We start from the raw sequence: 21,915 nt of genomic DNA on the forward strand, positions 1-21,915 counted from the left end.
AAACCTGTTAGCTTGTAGGTCATACAAAATTAGGTGGATTTGGCCAATGGGACTTAGTTTGACAATTCCTGCTGTATATTTTCAAATGGTCGTTACATGCCACATCGTTAAACAGATAATTAGCAAGTAATCTGTGACTGTGAGCTTTATAACTTTAAGAAATAAAGAGTTTGCTATGGCTATCCAAGACATAGGTGAGTGAATGCTAGAGTGTGAACAGACCCTCCTTCAGGAGATCCACGACACATTGTCTCCTAAACACACTTCTTCTGTCAGATGGTGCCTAAACCCAATCCATTCATGAGCCACCGTATCTTTTTTTTTTTTTTTTTTTTTGAGACAGAGTCTCACTCTGTTGCCCGGGCTAGAGTGAGTGCCGTGGTGTCAGCCTAGCTCACAGCAACCTCAAACTCCTGGGCTCAAGCGATCCTCCTGCCTCAGCCTCCCAAGTAGCTGGGACTACAGGCATGTGCCACCATGCCCAGCTAATTTTTTTCTCTATATATATTTTAGTTGGCCAGATAATTTCTTTCTATTTTTAGTAGAGACGGGGTCTCGCTCTTGCTCAGGCTGGTCTCAAACTCCAGAGCTCAAACAATCCACCCGCCTCGGCCTCCCAGAGTGCTAGGATTACAGGCGTGAGCCACCTCGCCCAGCCGAGCCACCCTATTTTAACCCACAAATAAACCATGATTCTTAGGAGGGTTTGGGATCAGGTGAAGCTCACTTGGTATTAAAAACTAAGTCCTTTGTTTCAAAAGGTTTTTCATAAAAATGTTCTTCTTACTTTGGTATAGTGAAGGGACCCAATTAACGAAGTGTTTCTACAGTTTTTATCTAGCATGAGTGCACATTCCAGCTTTTAATGGGAGGAACTAGAAATATTACAAAATTACAATATTTCAGAAGTAGAGAGACTATTGTTATAAATCAGAAGGGAGATGAACGGTGGGATTTAAAGCAAGTTAATTGTGAAGGAGAAAGGGAAGTCCAAAAAGGTTCATTAATTGTATAACATTAGCTGAGGCTTTGACTCTAAGAAATTGTGGTTTTGCTAATTTAAAAAAAAAGGGAATATGTGAGGGGTGGCTAATTTGTAAAGAAAAGTTCAAAGACATTTGATTCCTAACAATCTTATATCCACCTAAATTTAAAGGTTCAGAATTCTCTTCCAAATACTCATTAGGACGTTTACTTGAATAAATATTTTACCTTTTCCGATACTTCAGTGATACGCTGGAAAGACAACTGGCACATAATTAGAAGATATATATTAGTTATCAAATCTATAAGCAGAAAGACCACTGTGACTTTATAAACACCTAACGAGAGTTTTTCGTAAAGTTGTTGAAGGTTTTATAAAATCGCAGTTTTTCAAAAAGAAACTCACTCTAATAATTATCCTGTTGAGGAAAAGCACTAGTCCTAACACATTGTCACCTTTTCATGGGACATAAACCATCACCTTTGGACACTGGAAAGACTTATTACTCAGATCGAAAAAAAAAAAGCAATTCTGGGCTGGAGGACATCTGTATTGTTTCTCCACCTCAGAGTTCAGCAGTAAAATAAATAAGTAAAATAAGCAGGGAAAGGAGGTCACAGGGGAAAGTACTATGCAACACAAGCTAGAAGACTCTGGAACAAGAGAAACCGCACTGACCAGAACCACACATTGCCAAACACTGATTGCAAAGGATTTATTAAGGTCCAATTAGTATGCTTTTAATTTCAAATAATCCATATCTCCTCCAAAAAATATGCACATGAGCAAAAGTCCAAGTTCATTTCTTTGACTTCCAATATAAAATGTTCTGTATTTTGTATAAAGTATGTGCAAACACATTTCTGCTAACTGGTTCCCCACACTTCTTTCACTGTGGGTACTTTGCAAGTCTGCCCTCCGCTCAAACACTGACCCTGCACCGACTTCCTCCTTCCTAGACAGTCATTCATCTTCTGGACCTCTTCCTCTTAGACGTTCTCCTGACCTCCCCCAACCTGCTTCATGACTGTGTTACTTCACTCGTTACTTCCTACAACAAACAGATGCAATTACTACCTTACCTGGACAATGTATTAAACAGATATCCCCTAACATGGAGGCAGTCTATCAGGGTGATTCCTGGACAATACACAGTAGCCAGGCACGTACTGACACACTCAACCCATTTGCTATAGAAGGGCCCCGAGCTATTTAAAATGACAGTCATTTATTCACTTGGCACGTTTGATTTCTTTGCATTTTCTTCAATTCTACATTGCAGGTGTGGCTACCACTAGCTGGGTAACTGGGCCCTCAAACAAAATTTGAAATTGCTAGATATAGTAGGGTGTCTTGGTTATTTTGACAGTTGACTGTTTCTAGACCATCTTGTTATATTAAAAAGTCACTTCTGACTGAAGTAACCACAGCATTTCTTTTGTAAAAAGGCAATTTAACTGGTTTTCCTCATAACTGCCACCCATGCAGTACAAAAGCAGGAAATCCCTTTTTATGAAGGTAAAAGTGTAATCAGACATTTCACATTTAAAAAAAAAAATCCTTCATGGGAATATGTCCTAAGTAAATAATTAATTATACAGACAATGTTTTATGTACACAAAATTTTTGCAACTTTATAATAGTAAAAATTTAAAATAACCTAAATAGTCAACAATATGAGAATGGTTAAATAAACTGAGTTGCATCCATTAAATGGAATATAATATAGCCATTAAAATTATGTTTTTGTAAAATTTTTAATGCCATAGGAAAATGTGGCAATTCTGCAATGAAAAAAATCTAGTTATAAAACTGTTTACAGTATAATCCCAATTATCTTAAAAAGTATATAATATACATATAGACATATATGGGGGGAGATGTTAAAGGTGGTTAACTTCTGGGTTATGATTATCAGTAATCTTTTTTGCTTTTTTATACATTTCTGCATTTTTCAAGTTTTCTATAATGAGTGTGTATTATTTCATAATTCAGAAAAAAAGGCTACAAAAAAATTTCCTCTGATGTACTGGTGATTAGAAGGTACCTGGGTATTTTAAATATGTGGGGAACAATATTACTGCACTTCATCTTCTATGACTTTTTTGGAATACCTATTCTTTTGGTAATAAACTTACATTCCCTGTCTTACACCTGTTAGAACACTTTAATAAAAAGTTAATATTGTGATTAGAACATTGTTTGCTTCATAACCTAAACAAATACTGGCTTTGAAATCTAGGTTCTTCTATTTCCTAGAAGATTTAAAATTAGTATCCTTTTTATCTTTTTAAGTAAGGCATACTGCATACATATATTACATGCATGCTTTCTAAACAAAATAATTCTAATTTACAGTTTTCCTACATAAGGAAAAAAGTGGAATTACGGTAGTTTATAAACAGTCTATAGTCTTATCCATCGCAAACATGCTGATAGGCATAAGCATGTTTCTTAAGTGAAATGTATCCTTTAAAAGTAAAAAAGGGAAGCCTGTATGTAAATGAAGTTGTGGATTCAACTAGTCAGATTTTATTCTGACTTGCACCAAACCACACAAAATCTTTTTTAAAGTTTAGTTAGTGTAATCTAAATGGACACTCCGGAGTCTACTCTTGAATTCCATTACAAGAACTCCACTTTCTACTTTCAGAAGGAGTGGGGATCAAGATGAGGGTTGTCACATAGCTAATTTGCAATACATATCAAGTCTTGTGGGATCTAGGAACAAATACTGTCATCGGTTAGTTAGTGTTTAAGTACATGAGTTTATTTTTCTCCTCGCACACCCCACCTTGCCCTGGCAATTGGGTAGGGGGAGGCTGTTCATCCTTCAATGGAGGATGGCGGGCTCCTCGTCTTAGTTTCCTTTCTAAACCACAGAGTGGTCATTGCTGTGAACTCCAGCCAAGATGGTGTGGTTGAGGGAGGAAGCTGAGCGGTCTGAGCCTTCCTGGGGGCCGCTGGGGTTCTCACTGCGCTGGCAGCACAGGATCTGTCTGAAGGTGGCGCTCATCTCTTTGTCACGGTAGGAGTAAATGATGGGGTTCATGGCAGAGTTGAATTCCGCAAGGAGTAGGAAAAATTTCTCATAGGCCAGAACATCACATTGTGGACAGCACACGTCTAGCAGTAACAAAACCAATCCAGGAGTCCAGCAGATGATAAAGGCACCTGCAAGGGCAGGGATAGGGAAGATTTAAAAAAACAGAATGAAAAAATATCATTACGAAACATGCAGCCAGAAGTGAAAGGATTTCAGTTCAATATAAAAACACTGAGATTGGAAGCCACCAATCCTTGCAAATAAAATGTTCATTTTCTAAAATAATCAGAAACAAATTGTAATGATAATCAAAATACTAAAATGTCATTATTTCAGGTCCTACTAAAATTGAGTTTTTATGAGGCATTGATGATTACTTTGAGCAAAACACAAAGGGTGTGATAAGCAATTGGGACATGAAAAACTGATTCAGGGTATACATGACACCTCTTATAAAGACATGGGTTTTAATATCAAAGACATGACACCTCTTATAAAGACATGGGTTTTAATATCAAAGAGTTGTTTTTAGGCAAAAGATAAGCACTAATGATAAATATCCTTTAATGCTTAGTTAAGGGACAGTTTCTGGATTCAGATTGCCTGGGCTCAAGTCCTTGCTTTGTTATTTAATAAAACGGGTGAACTTACACAAATTACTTTCTTACCTCAGTTTTCTCATCTGAAAAATAGAGATGATTATATTTACCTCATGAAATTTGTTGTAAGGATTAAATGAGTGCTAAGAAAGTAATCATTCAGTATGTATTAAAAAATAACAGTAATTATTCCCCTGTTCAGTAGCATGGCCTGTTTGGAAACAGCAATTTCTAATGATACGATGTATGTTTTATTTTTATTAAATAATCACCTATATAGTGCTTTTCTATATGCTTTACCAATAACAACTCCTTTGATCTTCATAACAGCCATATGACATTGAAACTAATACCCTCATTTTATAGATGAAGAAACTGACATTGAGAAAGTTTAAGTAACTTGCTCAAGCCCCATGGTACTGAAAAGTGGCAGGTAGGAGACAAATCCCAGAGTTTTTGCTCTTAGAAGCTGGCTCCAGGGCCCATGCTCCAGAAAATATTAATATTACATTATACCTCCACTTCTTGAAACTAATAAATATTTTAAACCAAATTTTATGCTTCAGATGTTTTACTAGTTTAGATCAACGTTTTCTTTCTTCCCTCAACCATTCTGAATTGTTAAGATTTTACTGTAAGAGGAATAGAAATATAGATTCTTAATTCCATTTTATTTAGTTCCTGAAATCACTCATCATTTAGATGCCAGGAAAAAAGGAGGTTATGACATGGCATCAAAACCTACCCCAGAATCTGCTGGACATCTCCTACTGAAAGGACATGCGCCAACAGGAGTCATGGGCACCACCATGCCCCCTTATGCCACAACTAATAGGCCCTATACATATAACCATGCTACGTAACAAGCAGAGCGGGAACAGAGGCGACCCCAGAAGTACACTTGAATCTTTAGATGTAAATGGCACTGGCCTTGGTGGATGCAGGCTTGGACTGGGGTCATGGGTTTGGACCAGCTTCAAGGAATGAGACTCACAAAATGTAAACAAATGAGATTTAGTCTCCAAACAGCCCACTTTTGGATGTTAGCTTTCTTTTTTGAAACTTTTCAGCAGGGAAATGAAAATAAAGGAGAAAATTACCCCCATAAAGCTCTTTGTTCTACAACTCAAATGTGTATTGGTTTTAAACTGCTGTTCACTTTGAAGACTGTCCAAGGTACTTCATTTTCTAATAAATACAATACCTTAGATTTTCCTTAGAGAGAGAAAAAAATATTTCAAATATCAGGAGATAATAGCCAAAGAGCTATTTGAACTTCAATAAAAATGTTAATAAAGCATTCATTCCAAGTCCTTGAATTTCCTTGCCTGAAAATCTCTCAGAAAGCTAAACATAAAGGAAAATCAAAGGAATGCCTCTTGGGTTTCAGAAATAATGTATTATTCATTGAGAAGCCAGGAAGGGAATTATGCTCAGGATGGAAAATGCTTGGATGGAAAATGCATGGTCCCATTATTCTATTTACTTGGAAACTAAAAACACACAGGCCCTTCATGAATGGGAGAGCATTCTTTCAAGTTTCCTTCCCCCTTTCTTTTATCAAAGCTCTAATTGAGCTCAAACTCAGAGCTTGATTAGATACCAGAAACATGCATCTCAATAGATAGATTTTAAATAAAATGATCTTTTTCTCCTTCCAGGCAGCAGAAGGAAATATCTTTATTCTCACATATTAACACTTGCTCAAGCTGCTTGACTTAGTTCGAAAGTGAGAGAATTCAAATACAGTTATTTGTTGTTCATAATTTCTTCTACTGTTAAAATTCAAAAAGAGCAAGAACTTTCCAAAAAGAGTCCATGAACCTTACTTTTTGACCAAAATGTGCAAGGAGCCCTGCTAGGTTGGAGACAGGAAATGGCCAATGCCACAGCTTGACACAGGAGCTAATATATGTGGACACTTCATTGAGGAACCCAGAGTCCTCTCCCTTCTTCTTCAATGAAAGCGGCTGTTTTTTGTACTATGGTTAGGCCCAACCACACAGACCCAACACTCTGTGGCTGGATCTTCAAGAGTCGATGCAATGATTTCAGTGACTCACAGCACAGGACTCAAACCAACATCTAAAATCCAGTCATATGGAATTTTCCCCTCTTCTTTCTCCTTCTCTTTCACAGAGGTGTCAGGGATCAAACTGGCCATAAGATGAGGATGGACCACAGAGATGGGAGAAGGAGTCCTGGAAAATCCCAAGGTGATTAGCCTCCTAACCCATAGTGAATGAATATTCTGAAATCAAGTTTGCTTAACTGACAGAATTCCTCCTGAGCTTCTAAAGACAAAGATTAACCACACCCAAGCCCCTTTAATAATAAGTAAAATTCAATCATAACCATAACTCAATCAAGTTATAGGACTTGAGATGTGCATTGTGGACTTTATCAACACATAGTCTGTAGCGAGTCAAGTGTACACTGTAAGACAGGTTGATAAGAGTTAAAAACAACAACAACAAAAAAACCTTCCATCTAAGCTTCTGTGAAGTGGAGAAGTAATAGCTCCCTGCCTACTCCACAGGGCACGATGAGGATCAAATTAAGATACAACTTATTAAAAAGCCCTCTATAAACTGCACATCTACCCGACTACCACAGACATATGAAGGCTGGTGTAGCACAGCTCTAGAAGAGGTTCTTCCAGGACAGAATGTGAAAGCATGTTTTGGACGGAGAAAACCTGGCATTTCAAAAAGCTTTGAGATGAAACCATCCTGATTATAAGGGATGCCTAGGACTTGCAGTTTGGTATGAGGAGGATAAGATAACAAGAAGGAAAAGAGAGAGGCAATGAAGGGAAGCACAGAAGCCCCAAATCATTTTGGAGGTTCTCATGGGTCAACTCAACACCTAATGAGATGGGGACTATAATATGGCACTCAGCAGGGACAGTGTTTTAGGTAGTTTGTATATTTCTAGCACATTTCTGGTGGAGGAATCCCCACTGATCAAGACCACCAAGGAATGGTAGGCAACAGTGTGAAAGTAAAAGGAAGTACAAGTTGTTTACGGTTATTGATTGTAAAATCAGAAACAGAAGTGGCAGAAGATAACATGTCCAAGGTCACAAAAGTCTTGTATACCTGGCTAAGACATTTAAAATTTGTCCAGTCCAGTATTAGTTCTTAACCCTAGCCACACATTACAATTGCTTTCAGAGCTTATAAGAAATAATGATCTTTCAGCCAGTTTGAGTTTTCTAAAAAAAAAAAATTCAAACAAGAAACAAAAAAGAAATAATCTTCACCCACCTCTGCCCCTATGAAATTTTAATTTCCGCAGCTTCACTGGTCAGATTTTCATTTAAGACACAACACTGGTGACAGAGTAGAAGAAAATAATCAAGGTAAAGGAAATATCAGATATTTCCAAATTCCAGAAGAGAAATGCTGAAAGCCAGAACCAGGGCCAGTGGCATTGGGGAAAGATATAGAAGGATCGGAAAATATTTAGGAAACAGACTCTGTGAGAGGGATGAGAAAGACTAAAAAGTCTAGTGACTCCTGGATTTTCAATCTGATTGAAGGAAGGATGGTGGTATCTTTTGCTGCAGGAAGAAACAGAGAAGAAAGTGTCGGCTGATGTTTTTGTTACGGGAAGTGAGAAGAGAGTGGACAATCTCAGTTCTGTACGGGTTTAGTCTGAGCTACCTACAAGACACCATATGGAGATGCCCTAAAGGTAATCATGACAGGCTCATGGCAATTTAAATCCAGGGAAACTGTCTCTCAGTATGTTCAACAAAAGTGGTTACATTCTGCCTGATTTGCCAATATTACAAGTAACATGGGGAGGAGGATATTCAAAACATATCCATGGGTTGCTCTTCCTTGAACAAGCTTCAATCCTCCTCCTACATCTGTCAAAGCAATCCATGAGGGCTCCGATGCCCACAAAAATGGAGGGAGAGGTGCTGGAATGCAGATGTAAAAAGGCGGGGAGGAATGAGGCTGTTTTGGAACAACAGGTCACAGCTGCAGACGGAGATCATATTACCACACCTTCCCTCAAATCTACACAACCCCATCAGCTGAATAATGCTTACCATCTGGTCTCACAATTAGAGCCTTTCTTCTAGAGTGACTTTTTCCTAACTGGTTGAACTTTACTTACATATGGAATGCAAGAACTAAAGTTAAAGAGGAAAAAGGTCCTTGCCAGAGAAGATCTCTAGGGAGAGAGCCCAAGATTTTTGATGAAAGAAACAGAAAGAGTTTCCAGTCTGGCTGGCAAAACTGTGTTTTTACAAAAGAATCAGATATCCTACAGATCTGAAAGAAGTCAAGGTAAATCAATTCTACACCAGTGCTGTGCCCAAGTTGGCCTCACACTTCTTGCTTCTCAAATGAGGATCTCAGAAACAGTCCTCCCTGTCTTAGAGGCTTGTGGTGGGGATCAAGTGAGAAAACAAGCGTTTGAGTACATAAACTACTTTTCCTGTTGCACTAAATTGTGTGTTCCCTCAGGTCAGGCATCTTGGTATCCCAGAATCCAATCACATTTTAGTTCATCTCTGTAGTTATGTTGTGATTTCTGCTTAATAAGGTACAGATATAAGACATGGCTAGCTAGGAAATCCTTCTTTATTACACATCTTATAAGAGGCTATGTTAGATAATAGATGATAGACACAAAGTATATTCCTCAGTCTAGCAGCTAAGGGGTCATTATAATGGGGATGTATGTAGATGGCTTTTTCAAATTAAAGTTTTTTCCAAAATAGCAACTGAGATTAATTATAAATCCATGTTCCTGACCATTGAAAAGATAGTTAATTTAACTGAGATATCGCCACAATATTATTCAATAATATTTACATCTTGATACCAATTGTATTCCCTCTAGTTTAATGCCCAACGTTTCTATTTCTTCCTGGTCACAGTGAGTGTTGCATACATTTAAAGTTTCATGATTCCATTTATTGTGTGATGTGCTCTGTACTTTAGTGTTTCCATCACTCACTCCTGGGAATAACATTTATCTGTTAGAGAAAGGTATTAACATCACACAGAACTCTAAAGCAAAGTAGAATACTCATTATGTTCTCTTTTTAACATTCCTGGGTCAGAGTTTCAGCCCCGTAATTCTGCCCTGATTCAACATTATGCTGCCTTTCCTACACACAAGAGAATGCCAAAGCTACCTTCCCTCTGCTTTTAAATTCTCCCTAACATTAAGCAATGAGTATCACACACACACACACACACACACACACGCCCTGTATCCTGTAACTGTACATTGGAAAGTACACGTTGAAGTGATTTGTATCTAGTGCCATCTCTTATAGAAGACCATTCTGTGCTGAACAGCCAGTAGGAACCACTTCTCCACTGCTATAACCCTCGCCAAGTGAACATTACCTTTTATCTGCCTTTTGCAATAGGCTCCTAACCAATTCCTCTTCCTCCACGCTTCTTCCCTAAAGTCCAGTTTGTACACAACAGCTAGGATGATTTTTCAAAAACATATGTCACTTTCCTGCATAAAATCCTCCAAAGGCTTTCTACTTGAAGTCCTTACTGTGGGTCATAATGCCCGACACATGACTGGCCCCTGCTAGTCTCTTACATTTCATCTCTTTCCACTCACCCCTATTTACTAGGTTCCAGCCACACACACACCAAGCTCATTTCTATCTCAGGATCTTTGCATTTACAGTTTCTTCTGCTGGAAATACTCCTTTTGCAGCTCTTCATGTCTACTTACCATTAAATGTCACTTCCTCAGAAAGCATATCCCTGGTTATCCTAGCTAAAGCAGCAGTCCACCACCACCAACATTGCATTATTCCATTTTGTCATCTTTGTATCCCTTATCTGCACCCCAAATTATCTTATTCATTAGTTTACATGTGTATTGCTGATCTTCTCTCAACAAAAATGTAAGCTCCATGAAGGAAGGACTGTTATCTTTTTCATGTCTGTATCTCTGGCATCTAGAACAGTGCCTGGTAGAATGGACACTCGATATATCTTCTGCTGAATGGATTAGCAAGTCACAGCTAACTGCCTAATAGATATATTCAAAACAAGAAAAATTAATTGTAGAAATGTCATTGAATTATGCTTAGAAAATAAACATTAATATCTACAGTGTGCAAGGTCTTTGAATGGATGCTACGGGGCAGTCAAAGGGGCACAAGGAAGACCCTACATGCAAATATCTTACATATGCATTTGTCACTATGACACAAATTAACCTATTGTTATTAATACTGATGGAAGTCAGATTACCTACGAAACCCATTGACCACTGGAGAACCAGGATGGGTCAGGAACCAAGGGAGACATGGCGCAGCCACATTTCTGCTACAGGAATGGTTCAATAGGATGCTGCTGCCCCAAGAAACACGACTATGAGCTGGACTCCGCTGTTCCTAGATACTCTCTGCTGTACCACCAGACCCTAGATTCTGCAGTAGCTGCCTTGAAAAATCACTAATTCATCCAACACACCTTTGTGTTAATCCCTCAAGATTCAAAGTTCCATGCTGGGGTATTGTACTGGCCATGTTTAAGTCTCGCATCCATGCTCTAGCTATTGGGGGTGGGGAAAGGAAATATATCCTACCCCCTCCCCCAGTATACAATGTTCACCATTTTTTTAATTTATATTTTTATTTTTTAAAGTTATGGGTACATATGAATAGTTATATATCTTTATAGGGTACATGTGACGTTTTCATATATATATATATATATATATATACACACAATGTGAATTAATCAAATCAGGGTAATTGGGGTATCCATCATCACCTCAGGCATTTGTCATTTCTTTGTGTTAGGAACATTCCAATTCTGCTCTTTTAGTTATTTTTAAGGTATGCCCTAACTTATTGTTGACTATAGTCACTTTGTTGTGCTATCAAATATTGTTCATTCTATATAATTATCTAACTATATTTTTGTACCCATTAACCATCCCCACTACCACTCCCACTTGCCCTCCCCTGCAACCCATCCCAGCCTCTGGTATCCATCATTCTACTCTCTGTCTCCATGAGATCAATTGCTTTTACTATTTAGCTACCATATATGAGTGGAAAACATGTGAAATTTGTCTTTCTGTGCTTGGCTTATTTCACTTAACACAATGTTTTTCAGTTCTATTCATGCTGTTGCAAATGGCAAGATTTCATTCATTTTTGTGGCTATATAATATTCCATTGTGTCTATGTACTACAATTTCTTTATCCATTCATCTGTTGATGGACACTTAGGTGGATTTCAAATCTTGGCTATTGTGAATAGTGCTGCAATAAACATGGGAGGGCAGATATATCTTACCATTTATTAAAAATATAAAGTACAGCTCTAATTATTTATCATAATCAGTGTCCATTTGTACTATTAAATCACAGATTTTTTCCAAGTGTCATATTTGCATTTTTTGCAGGGATTTAAATTGTTGAGTTGTTTTCATATATTTATGTCCTGATAATTTGTAATACAGCTTACTTAACTCAAGGGAACACTTATAATTTATGAGAGCATGATAAGGATAATTCTCATTAATCTAATTTTTCTTCCCAGCATTGGCTATCAGCTCCTTTACCTTCAGTGACTGATGTCTAAATCATGATATGAAGCTACGAAGTTCTCTCAGTTACGATGTCTACTTTTTTCCTATAGAAAGTTTAGAAAATACAATAAAAATAAGAAATTTAAACAGTCACTTATAATCCCACAATCTAGAGATACTTTAGTGTATGATTTTGCACTTTTTAAATGTTACTTCTTTTCATTCTAAAATTATGTCTTTTTTCTGGCTGCATATGAAATTAATATGGAAGAGTTAAAAATTATGACACATAGTAGCTGCTCAGAAAAAAGTTAAAATACTCGATTTCACTGCAACTATAACTTAATATTTTGATGTATTTCATATAAATTTAAAACATTTTTTCTATTTATACATTGTAATCATAGTATATATATATATAGTTTTATATAATGATTTTACCACAAATATTATATCGTGGTCATTTTCTATATTATTGGATGGTATTTGCAAACATGAATTTTCTTGGCTGCATATAATTACAACAATAACTTTTAATTTGAGTATAGATAGAAATTAACAATATTTCTAATTTCCTCTATTTCAAATAAAGTTTCAGTGAATATTTTTGCACATGAAATATTTGACCATACCTTTTCATTTTTTTAGCAAAGATTCCAAGAACAGTTTTTATTAGGTAAAAGAGTATAAACATTTTTGGCTATTGTTACAAATGACTCAATTGCCCTTCCACAGGGTCACACAGATTTAGGCACCTATAAGCAGTATATTTGAATTGTTAAGGCAACCTTAGAGAATGTTGAGCATTACAATTTTTAAAAATCTTCGTCAATTTCATAGACCAAAAAAAATCTAACAATATGGACATTATTTACAAAAAAATCTATATTGTTGAATATTACTGAGAGCAAGTATTTTTTCCTATGTTTATTGGCCATCTGATTTTGTTATGTGTGAACTATTCAGGTCCTTTGCCTATCTTTCTATTTGGGTGTTAATACTTTTATTACTGATGTGCTACCAACTCTTCTATGTTTAAGATGAATAACCTTTAGATCATGTTAATTGTGTATATTCTCTCATTTTTTTACAAACATTTTGTTTTTTTGATGAATTAAAATTTGTCATTGAATTTTTTTTAGCTTTATGTTTATACTAACAAATATAAACATATTTACCTATATTTGTTTCTACTGATATTAATAGATGTTGACAATTTCTCATCTTACTTTTCACTCTGAATCTTTGGAATTTATTTTGGTGAATATTCTATTTTAATTTTTTAAATTGGGAAATAAAAATTATATATATTTATGGTATACAACATAATGTTTTGATATGTGTACATATTGTAGAATGGCTAAATCAAGCTAATATTTTAAATAGTCCATTTTTCCAATACTATTTGTCAACTATTTCACATTTATATGTGTATGTGCAATATACACACATATACACATCTTTTATACACATATCCACGTCCTAACCACAATGCTGTGCACTTTATTAATAGTCTTGAATGGTAGGCATTACCATCTTCATATAGGAGTTCCAGAGAGAGAAAGAGAGAACAGAAAGATTGAAGGAAGGATATAAGCTAAGAAATAAGAGACAACGTTTCTTAAGCTAAACACTTAGGCCTTCCCTTCAGATTCAAGAAGCTCACTTAGTGCTGAGGAGAGAAAATAAACATATATACTTATATATCTTACTGAAATATCTGAAGTTTAAGTACAAAAAGAAAATCCTACAGGCTTTGAGAAGTAGGGATAGGGCAAATTATAAATTACCTTCATAGGAATAAGAATCACAATGGGGTCATACTTCTCATATCTGATACTAAATTCTAGAACAGTGGAACAATTTCTACAAAATTTTGAAGGTTAGGAATTTTTAGCCTATAATTTTAACCTATAACACCTGGCCAAATTGTTTTCAAGGGTGAAGACTTTTTGTGGGTGCATAGATATATGATAAAGTGCAAACACGTACATGGGAATGATAAACAGCAATTTCAAGACAATTTTTAAGAGGTGAGAGGAATGGATGAGGGTAGGGCTTTGTTTATATACATAATTCTTTTCAGAGACCTGAAGCAAATAAAGCAAAATGTTAGCATCTGTTTGATTTTAGTGTTAGGTAATTCGATGATGTTTGAATATTTCATATTCAGATGTTTATAAATTTAGAAAATTTAACAACATGAAACTATAATAGAAGTCGTGATTTTTCTTTTTTTTTTTTAAATAAAAGATGAGGAGAACAGGTAGAAGAGTAGAAAGCATGCTAAAAGCTTTGTCTTATTTGGAGGCTACTGTAGATACCAATTACATCTTGGATTTTTTAAAGTATGTTTTTAAAATTTAAGGTTAGCCAATAGTAAAAAAATATTGAATATACAACTCAAACCACTAAGAAAGAAAGAAAGAAAGAAGGAAGAACAGGAAAAGAAAACTCGACTTATCAAAAGGCAAGAAAGGAAAAGATACCAACAAAAGCCAGGATGTCAAGAATAAGCCCAAACATGTCACTAGACATCATAAATGTGACACCCTTAATGCCCTTATTATAAACAAAGATTCGCAGATTAAGCAACATGACTTTTGAATAGCTTATTTTCCCTTGAACTTCTAATCGCTTTTTCCTTTTCATTCTCTTTTTGTTGTAGATCAGATTAAAATGGTTTATTTCAACAGAAGCATGCCATAAATGTATCTCCAAGTTTTCAGTTATACAATTTCTCCCAAAAGATATTTCATGAAGCCCTCTTGATTTACAATCCTCACTGAATCAATTGATTTCTAGGCTTGTTGGTCAGCTTCAACCAGGGATTGCTTCTCTTTACAGATCTGGGTGGTACATTGTTTCTTGTAACCTGTATCTTCCTCTTTTAGGGAACTTATTTTCCTCCCCCTCTGTTAGGGTGTGGAATTCGTACACAAGGGGAGAAAGACTTCTTACACGGTGATTAGGATAGAAAGAAGGGTAAAGTTTGTTTATTTTCCGAGAGAGAGAGAGAGAGAGAGAGAGAGAGAGAAGGGGGTGGGGGTAAGTGGCCACAGCACATCAATGAAGGAGTAGAAACGTCCGGCAGCTGAGGGAAAGTTGCTTGGAGTTTTAAAAAGTGAAAATTTTTTTTTTTTTTTTTTTTCTGTTTTAGTAGACTGATAACAAGCAGTGGCGGAGCTGTTGCATATACTCTTCATTTTTCTCTTTTCTCTGTGAGACCAGCTTATCTGAGTCTTTGGAATCTGTCCTGGGAGGAACTGAGGCATACCTCTACTGTCCGCTTAGGGCTCTTCAAGGCTGTGAAAAAACTCTTACAGATAATGATTTAGGCCACAGGTGTTGTAATTAAACAAAACAAAGGACAGTTGTACTGTGAGTTTTCTCTTCACAGGGCAATTATGCATTGTGAGTTTATTTCTCTTACTTTCTGTTTAATAGTTTGCTTTCCTCTGTTAGGCTATTAGGAAGACCACCTTTCACCATCCACCACCATTTTCTAGAGTATATCCAATGGGCATTACTTCTAGAAAGTTTGCATAAGCTCAAAATCATTTTCTCTCAGAATGTTGTCTTCTAGCATTTAGTATTATAGATGAGAAGTCTGATGTCAATATGATTCCCATTCCTGTTGGGTAAAACACCTGCATGGTATGGTCCTAATTCCCCAAGCTTCATCTTGCACTGCCCTTCTGGACATACTAGCTTTTCAGTGTTTCCCAATCTGTCAAAATTCCTCTTTCTATGGGCCTTTATATGTGTTTTTCCCTATTCTTGGGAAGTTATTGCCTCTCCCCCTACTCTAATTCCTACTTACTCTTCACCTGTTGCTACTTCTGGGATGCCTTCCCCAATTAAGTAAAAATTCATTTGTTATATGCTCTCAGCACTATATAATCCTCCACAGAAGTTATCACAGTTGTAATTTATTTTTATTTATAGTGTGATTGTTAATTACTACTTTTCTTCCTCATCATTCTACTTTTGCTTACCACTATGTCTACATTGCCTAACAAAATATTTGGCATATAATGTGTGCTCTATAAATATTTGTTGAATGAAGAAAAAAAAGTAGAAAAAAGAACAAAGATCTGGCTAGCTAACTACCTAGGTCATTGATCAAACTTTTTTCTCACCCACTTCTGAGACTGTCACAATAACTTTTTTTCATTAACTTTGGGAGATCACAAATATCTTCAGAATATATCTATTTTGATATATTATCATTGCTTATAATTCTTGCTTGGCCCTTGTTGGACAATTTTATTTGAAGTATCACATTCTTCTTTAGATTAAGGAAATATCAAATATCCTATTTCTTTGAGTCCTTTTCTCTCCACTCTTTCTGTTCATTTCTTTTGAGATTTCTTTTACAATGAGTATTGGATATTTTGGAATGTACATTTAGAATCTGATTTATCCTTGAAGTCTCTTAATTTTTCTTTTGTATTTTCAACTCCTTGCTTCTTAGTTGGTATCCTGAGTGATATCCTAAACTTATTTTCCAGGTCAAATATTTGGTCTTTAGTCATGTTCATTATGCTACTTGGTACAGACCTTTTGTTTGTCTGTCTGTTAGTGATGGGTAAAAGAGGGCAAGCAATCATATTTTTTTTTCTATTTTCAGGAACACTTTCTTGTTCTCTGAATGATACTTTTATACAGTAATGTGTCCTAATTTAGTCAATACAATATCTTCCTTAAATCTGTGAAGCTATTAATTAGAATTTATTTGAAGCTATTTTGTGTTTTCTATACTACCACTGTTTCCACATAAGATGTTGCTCTATATTCAAATGCACTGGAGGGTCACCATGCTTCAGGGAATGTCTGCCTGTTATGCAGGAAACTTACCTGAACAGGGGACCCCCTTAATTTCAGAAGATAGCATAATGAATTGCCACCAAAGCCAGCTTTTTCCTATACCTAAAACATCCAGCAATGCCATCTAATGAGTAGGAAAATGCTGTATTAGACAATCACTTGGAGAGAGGTGTGTTCCTTTGTGTTCTCTATGAACAGAGAAAACAAAGTCACAATGCTCAAATAATATGGAAGAAGCAAGACCATCTTAATTAGCTCCAGGATACCATGAGTTTTATGTCCTTTCAAGAATGCTCATGCAAACACACACACTCATACTTTCAACAGTTACTAATGTTCTCAAGAATAAAATATGATAACTGAGGTATCTAAAAGCATACAAAACAGGAAATGCTTTAATTTACTTTACATAAAACTAATATAGTCTAAACCATGTTAAGATGGGTCAGTGCCTCTTCTCCCCTTCCTCCCTAAACTTGTCCTCTAATTTCTACCCAGCTCTGTCTTGGGGTGAAGTAATTGAGGTTAAGAATGACTCACCAGAACATTATTACTCACCAATAACCAATAACCAAGAAATAATGCCACTCCAAAGCCTACCAAAGGATTTTCTTGTAAGCCTTTACTAATTTCAAATGATAGATACATCTTAAACTACTAAATGTGTACATATATAAAATATAGACAGAATGTGTATATATACATGTATATACACATATCATAGATACATAAATGTAGATATAACATGCATGCATATGTGAACTCAGAAGAGTTCCTGCATTTTAGTATCTTAAAAAAGATGATGAGATTTATTTTCTTTCACATGCCATAAACTATGCCAATCAAAAAAGATGGTGCCACATGTATTTTTCACATAGAAAATAATTCACAATTCTCAAAATGGTTAAAATGTTTTGCCTCCCAAACCTAGTGATAGATTGCATTTTTTAAAAAAGCAAAATTTCTCCTTATTTAAAAAATAAAAAAAATCTTAAACCTCACAGAAAATCAATGTTGTCAACTCCAGACCAACACCATCTAACTTAGAAAGCAATACTAAACTTATTGCATGACTGTGGTCCAGCTGTTACCAAGGTGATTTGAATAATATTTATCTCTTTAAAGGGATAAATGAAATTCCCCCCAGAATTTTTCCCTACCAAAAGTTCAACATTAACAGGAAGTTTATAATTGCTTTTGCAACATAATTAATTTTTAGCTCCAAATTAAGGTTCTCCCAAAATGATATAAATCTGAACAAGTACTGAAATCTGGCTGAAAATGCTCATAGAATATGGCCAACGACAAAGTCCTGTCCTGTTGATTTTCTTTGCAGTTCATGAACTACAGGCACAGATAAACAAGATGTGTAGTACTCAGGAGACAAACTTCAAGGATAGAGAAACGTAACGGAAATTTCATTTAAAATTTATTTTCCTACTATCAAAAATAGAAAAAAATTGAAGACTTAACCCAAAAGCAAATTCACAAAATTTTGTGAAATATTTTTCTGATGTAAAAATGTTCAGTATACATATAATATAAATTTTAGTGGCCAAAAGACATGAGAAGAAGAACAGAAATTATAAACGTGGTCATTCTTTTGGAGATTGGTTATGTCTCCTAGAGTTGCCAAATGTCCTGGATTGATCTTTACGAAGCACAGATTCTTGGCAGAGCAGAAGGGAGGTACAGTCTGTTCCACTATAATATGATAGCTGTGCGCCTAAGATATCTCCCATTATCAAAAACTTTTTATTAAAAAGTTGTTTTTAAAAAACTTTTAAAAAGGTTATGAAAACAACTATTCAATTGGGAAGTGGGTGTTTAGTCTAAAGAATTCCAGAATTACAATCATAAACATACTTTTTCTGCATGAATTTCAATTGTTTTAACTATAAGTACAGAATAAAAAAACTGATTGATCAAAACTGACAAAACCAAGTCTAAATATCACAAAACAAATTTTGATTAGCACATAAATCCTAAGCAGAAGTCAATCAGTTCTAAAGCCATCATAAGCTGCAAACAATATCACTTCTAGGAATTTATCCTATAGACATATTCATGTACGATACAATTATCAATGTGCAAGGAATTCTTTGGAAGTTTAAAAATTGAAAATAACTTGATAACCGTAAGCAGAGAAGAAATATAAATTATGTTGCACCCATAAAGTAGAATCCTAGTCAGTTATTAATATATTCTGTCTTTACTGGCACCAAATGAACTCCAAGATATTAATAGGTAAAAAGAACAAGATATAGAAAAATATGTATAATTATGCTACCATTTATGCTTTATTAAAAGTAACAACAAAAAAAGTGCACACACACACAGATACCCTATAATAAATGCCAGTTGAAGCTAATAATCAACTTATTTTAAAATGTTTAGAATAAGAAATCATAAAAAGTAAAAAAACCAAAAAAAAAAAGAAATCATAAAAGCCATAACTTAAACATGTTACTTGACTTAAAAATACATATTTGTATTAATTTACCAATCCTTTTATATAAAGCCAACCCTTTTTATTTGAATACAGGTCCACTGACTGAAGTTCTGTGTCATCTTCCAAGCAAAAGCCACACTAGTTAAGCATCACATACTGCTTCCAATTTGGTTGCCTCAGAATAGTCAGAACTTAAAATTTTTGCAAAGCAATTTGAGTGCAAAAACCTTGTAGAGTTTTTAAGGTTTCTCCAAACTTTGATAGTTGTTTTCACCAGCTATTTTAAAGCAATTCCTTGTGCAATTTGCCTTCATTTAATATTAAAAGTATTCACCTAATTTTCACAAAAACAATGTTCTGTTTTTATACTCATTTTTATCAGATAGTGTAATGTCTAACTAGTTATGTAATTATAATAGCCTGGCATAAACAGCTTTAGCAGCAAAGCCAATTGATTCTTGGTAACAGTGAGGAGTTGAATAATTGAACCTAAGGGCTATACTGTACTAACTTTTCATTTTTAAAAAATGAAAAATTCATCCCAATATATGAATCTCTAATATATGTCAGGAACTATTCCAGGTAGTACTAGGAATACAACAATGAATCAAACAGAAAAAAACTCTGTCCTCATGGAGCTTAGGTTCTACAAAGAATAAAGATAACTAATAAAATAAACTAAAATATCTTTTGGAGGGCTGGTAGTATTAGGAGACTATGGGACAGCCAGCGAGGGGCTCATATAGTAATACAGACAAGAGATAATGGTGGCTTTGAATATGGGAAGGTGGTGATCACAGATGCATTTTGACAGGAGAGCTGTTATGATTTGCTAATAGATTGGATGATGGGGAGAAGAAGAGTCAAGGATACCTGTAAGCAACAGAAAAAGTGAATTTAGTGACCAGGACGTCACTGATCACAGTTCAGTGGAGAAGTGAGAACAGAAGCCTGATTAGACTAGGATCAAGAGAGAACAGAAAAAAAAACTGGATATTGTAAGGATAGATAACTCTTTGAAGCAGTTTTTCTATGAAGGGAATAAGAGAAAAGTGGCTATGGGCATGCGTTATTATGTTTTATAAAGCTATGGTTAACACATTAAGTTGGTGAAGAGAAAGTCACTTAAGAATAAGTGTATATACTCTGTGTGTATAGACAGATACACATATACACCCCTACATATATATATGCTCACATATGCAGAGAATATTTTTGGAATGCTACATCAGAAATTGGTTATTGTCATGGCTGAAGATTAGGGTGAGAGAGATGGTTTACCATATATTTTTCACTATTAGAATTTTTTTACTACAAATCATTATTTAAAAATTGATTGTAAAATTGAAATAGAGTTCACAACCATCAACATTAAACAGGATGGCAACCGAGCTGCCAAAAATTCAAAGCATCTTTGGGTACATTTGCTGGGGCAAACAGCATATTGTAGTTATGAAATAATCCATATTCATTTTAGTAACACAAATAATTTACCCTAATTAACTGTATTATATCCACATCAAATTATGAAGACTCAATCAATAGGAAAAATGTCTGTAGTCCACTAGAAATCCTATAAATTAACCCCTATAACACTACCACAGTTTTACATTCTGGGGCTGTAATATTTTTACAAATAAATAAAAATAATGACAAAGAAATGAACTATGCATTCAACTCAAGAATGCATGGGGGAAACTCAAGAGGGGGAAAAAAACAACTTTCCCCAAAAGGAAGAGAGGAATTAAAATATAAATTTTACTGAAATAGAAAATGAAAAATAATAAACTTGATGAAGGCAACAAAGCTGTATTTGAAGAAACAATTTTAAAGAGATAAGTTTCTTATAAATATGACCAAGGAAATAAAAGTAGAAATTAGAAAGAGGAGATAACCATGGATGGTTAGGGAATTCCCCAAAATTGGTAGACGTTACATGACATTATTTGCCAATAAATTTGAAAATATCGCCAGCCAAAATTGATTTTTATTTTTCTTTCTTTCTTTTTTTTCTTTTTGTTACTGTAAAGGCACCTGCTTTTCTTTTTTAAAAAATTTCAAAATATTACAGAGGTACAAATGTTTCTGGTAACATGGATCAATTTTGTTATGCTTGAGTCAGGGTTATAAGTGTGCCTATCACTCAGATAGTGTTCATTGTACCCATTAGGTAGGTTTGGTTTTTGCCCATCCCCTCCACCTGCCTCCCCCCTGCTTGATTTTCATGGAGTTTTACTTCCCTCTATGCACATGCGTGCTCATCAGTTAGTTCAAATTTAACAGTGAGTACCTGTGGCATTTGTTTCTCCATTCTTTAGATACTTCACTTACGATAATGGTCTCCAGTTCCATCCAAATTATTCAAAAGGCCTTAATTCATCCTTCTTCATGGCCGAGTAGTATTCCATAGTAGACATATACCACATTTCATTAATCCATTCATGAATTGATGGGCACTTGG

At 35.2% G+C, this 21,915-nt stretch overlaps 1 protein-coding gene across 5 annotated transcripts in view; it reads right to left on the reverse strand.

Annotated features, from left to right (window-relative positions):
- Positions 1 to 1,686: 1,686 nt before the first annotated feature.
- The window catches only part of LPAR1 (lysophosphatidic acid receptor 1), a 130,864-nt gene continuing 110,635 nt past the window's right edge, over positions 1,687 to 21,915 (reverse strand). For all 5 annotated transcript variants that reach the window (XM_069474547.1, XM_069474545.1, XM_069474546.1 and 2 more), the window contains one exon: positions 1,687 to 4,159. In XM_069474547.1, the coding sequence (XP_069330648.1) occupies positions 3,858 to 4,159 (302 nt within the window). In that variant the 3' untranslated portion in view covers positions 1,687 to 3,857. The remainder of the gene's footprint in view (positions 4,160 to 21,915) is intronic.

The sequence above is a fragment of the Eulemur rufifrons genome, chromosome 7 (genome assembly GCF_041146395.1).
Source record: "Eulemur rufifrons isolate Redbay chromosome 7, OSU_ERuf_1, whole genome shotgun sequence".
Classification (NCBI taxonomy): Eukaryota; Metazoa; Chordata; class Mammalia; order Primates; family Lemuridae; genus Eulemur; species Eulemur rufifrons.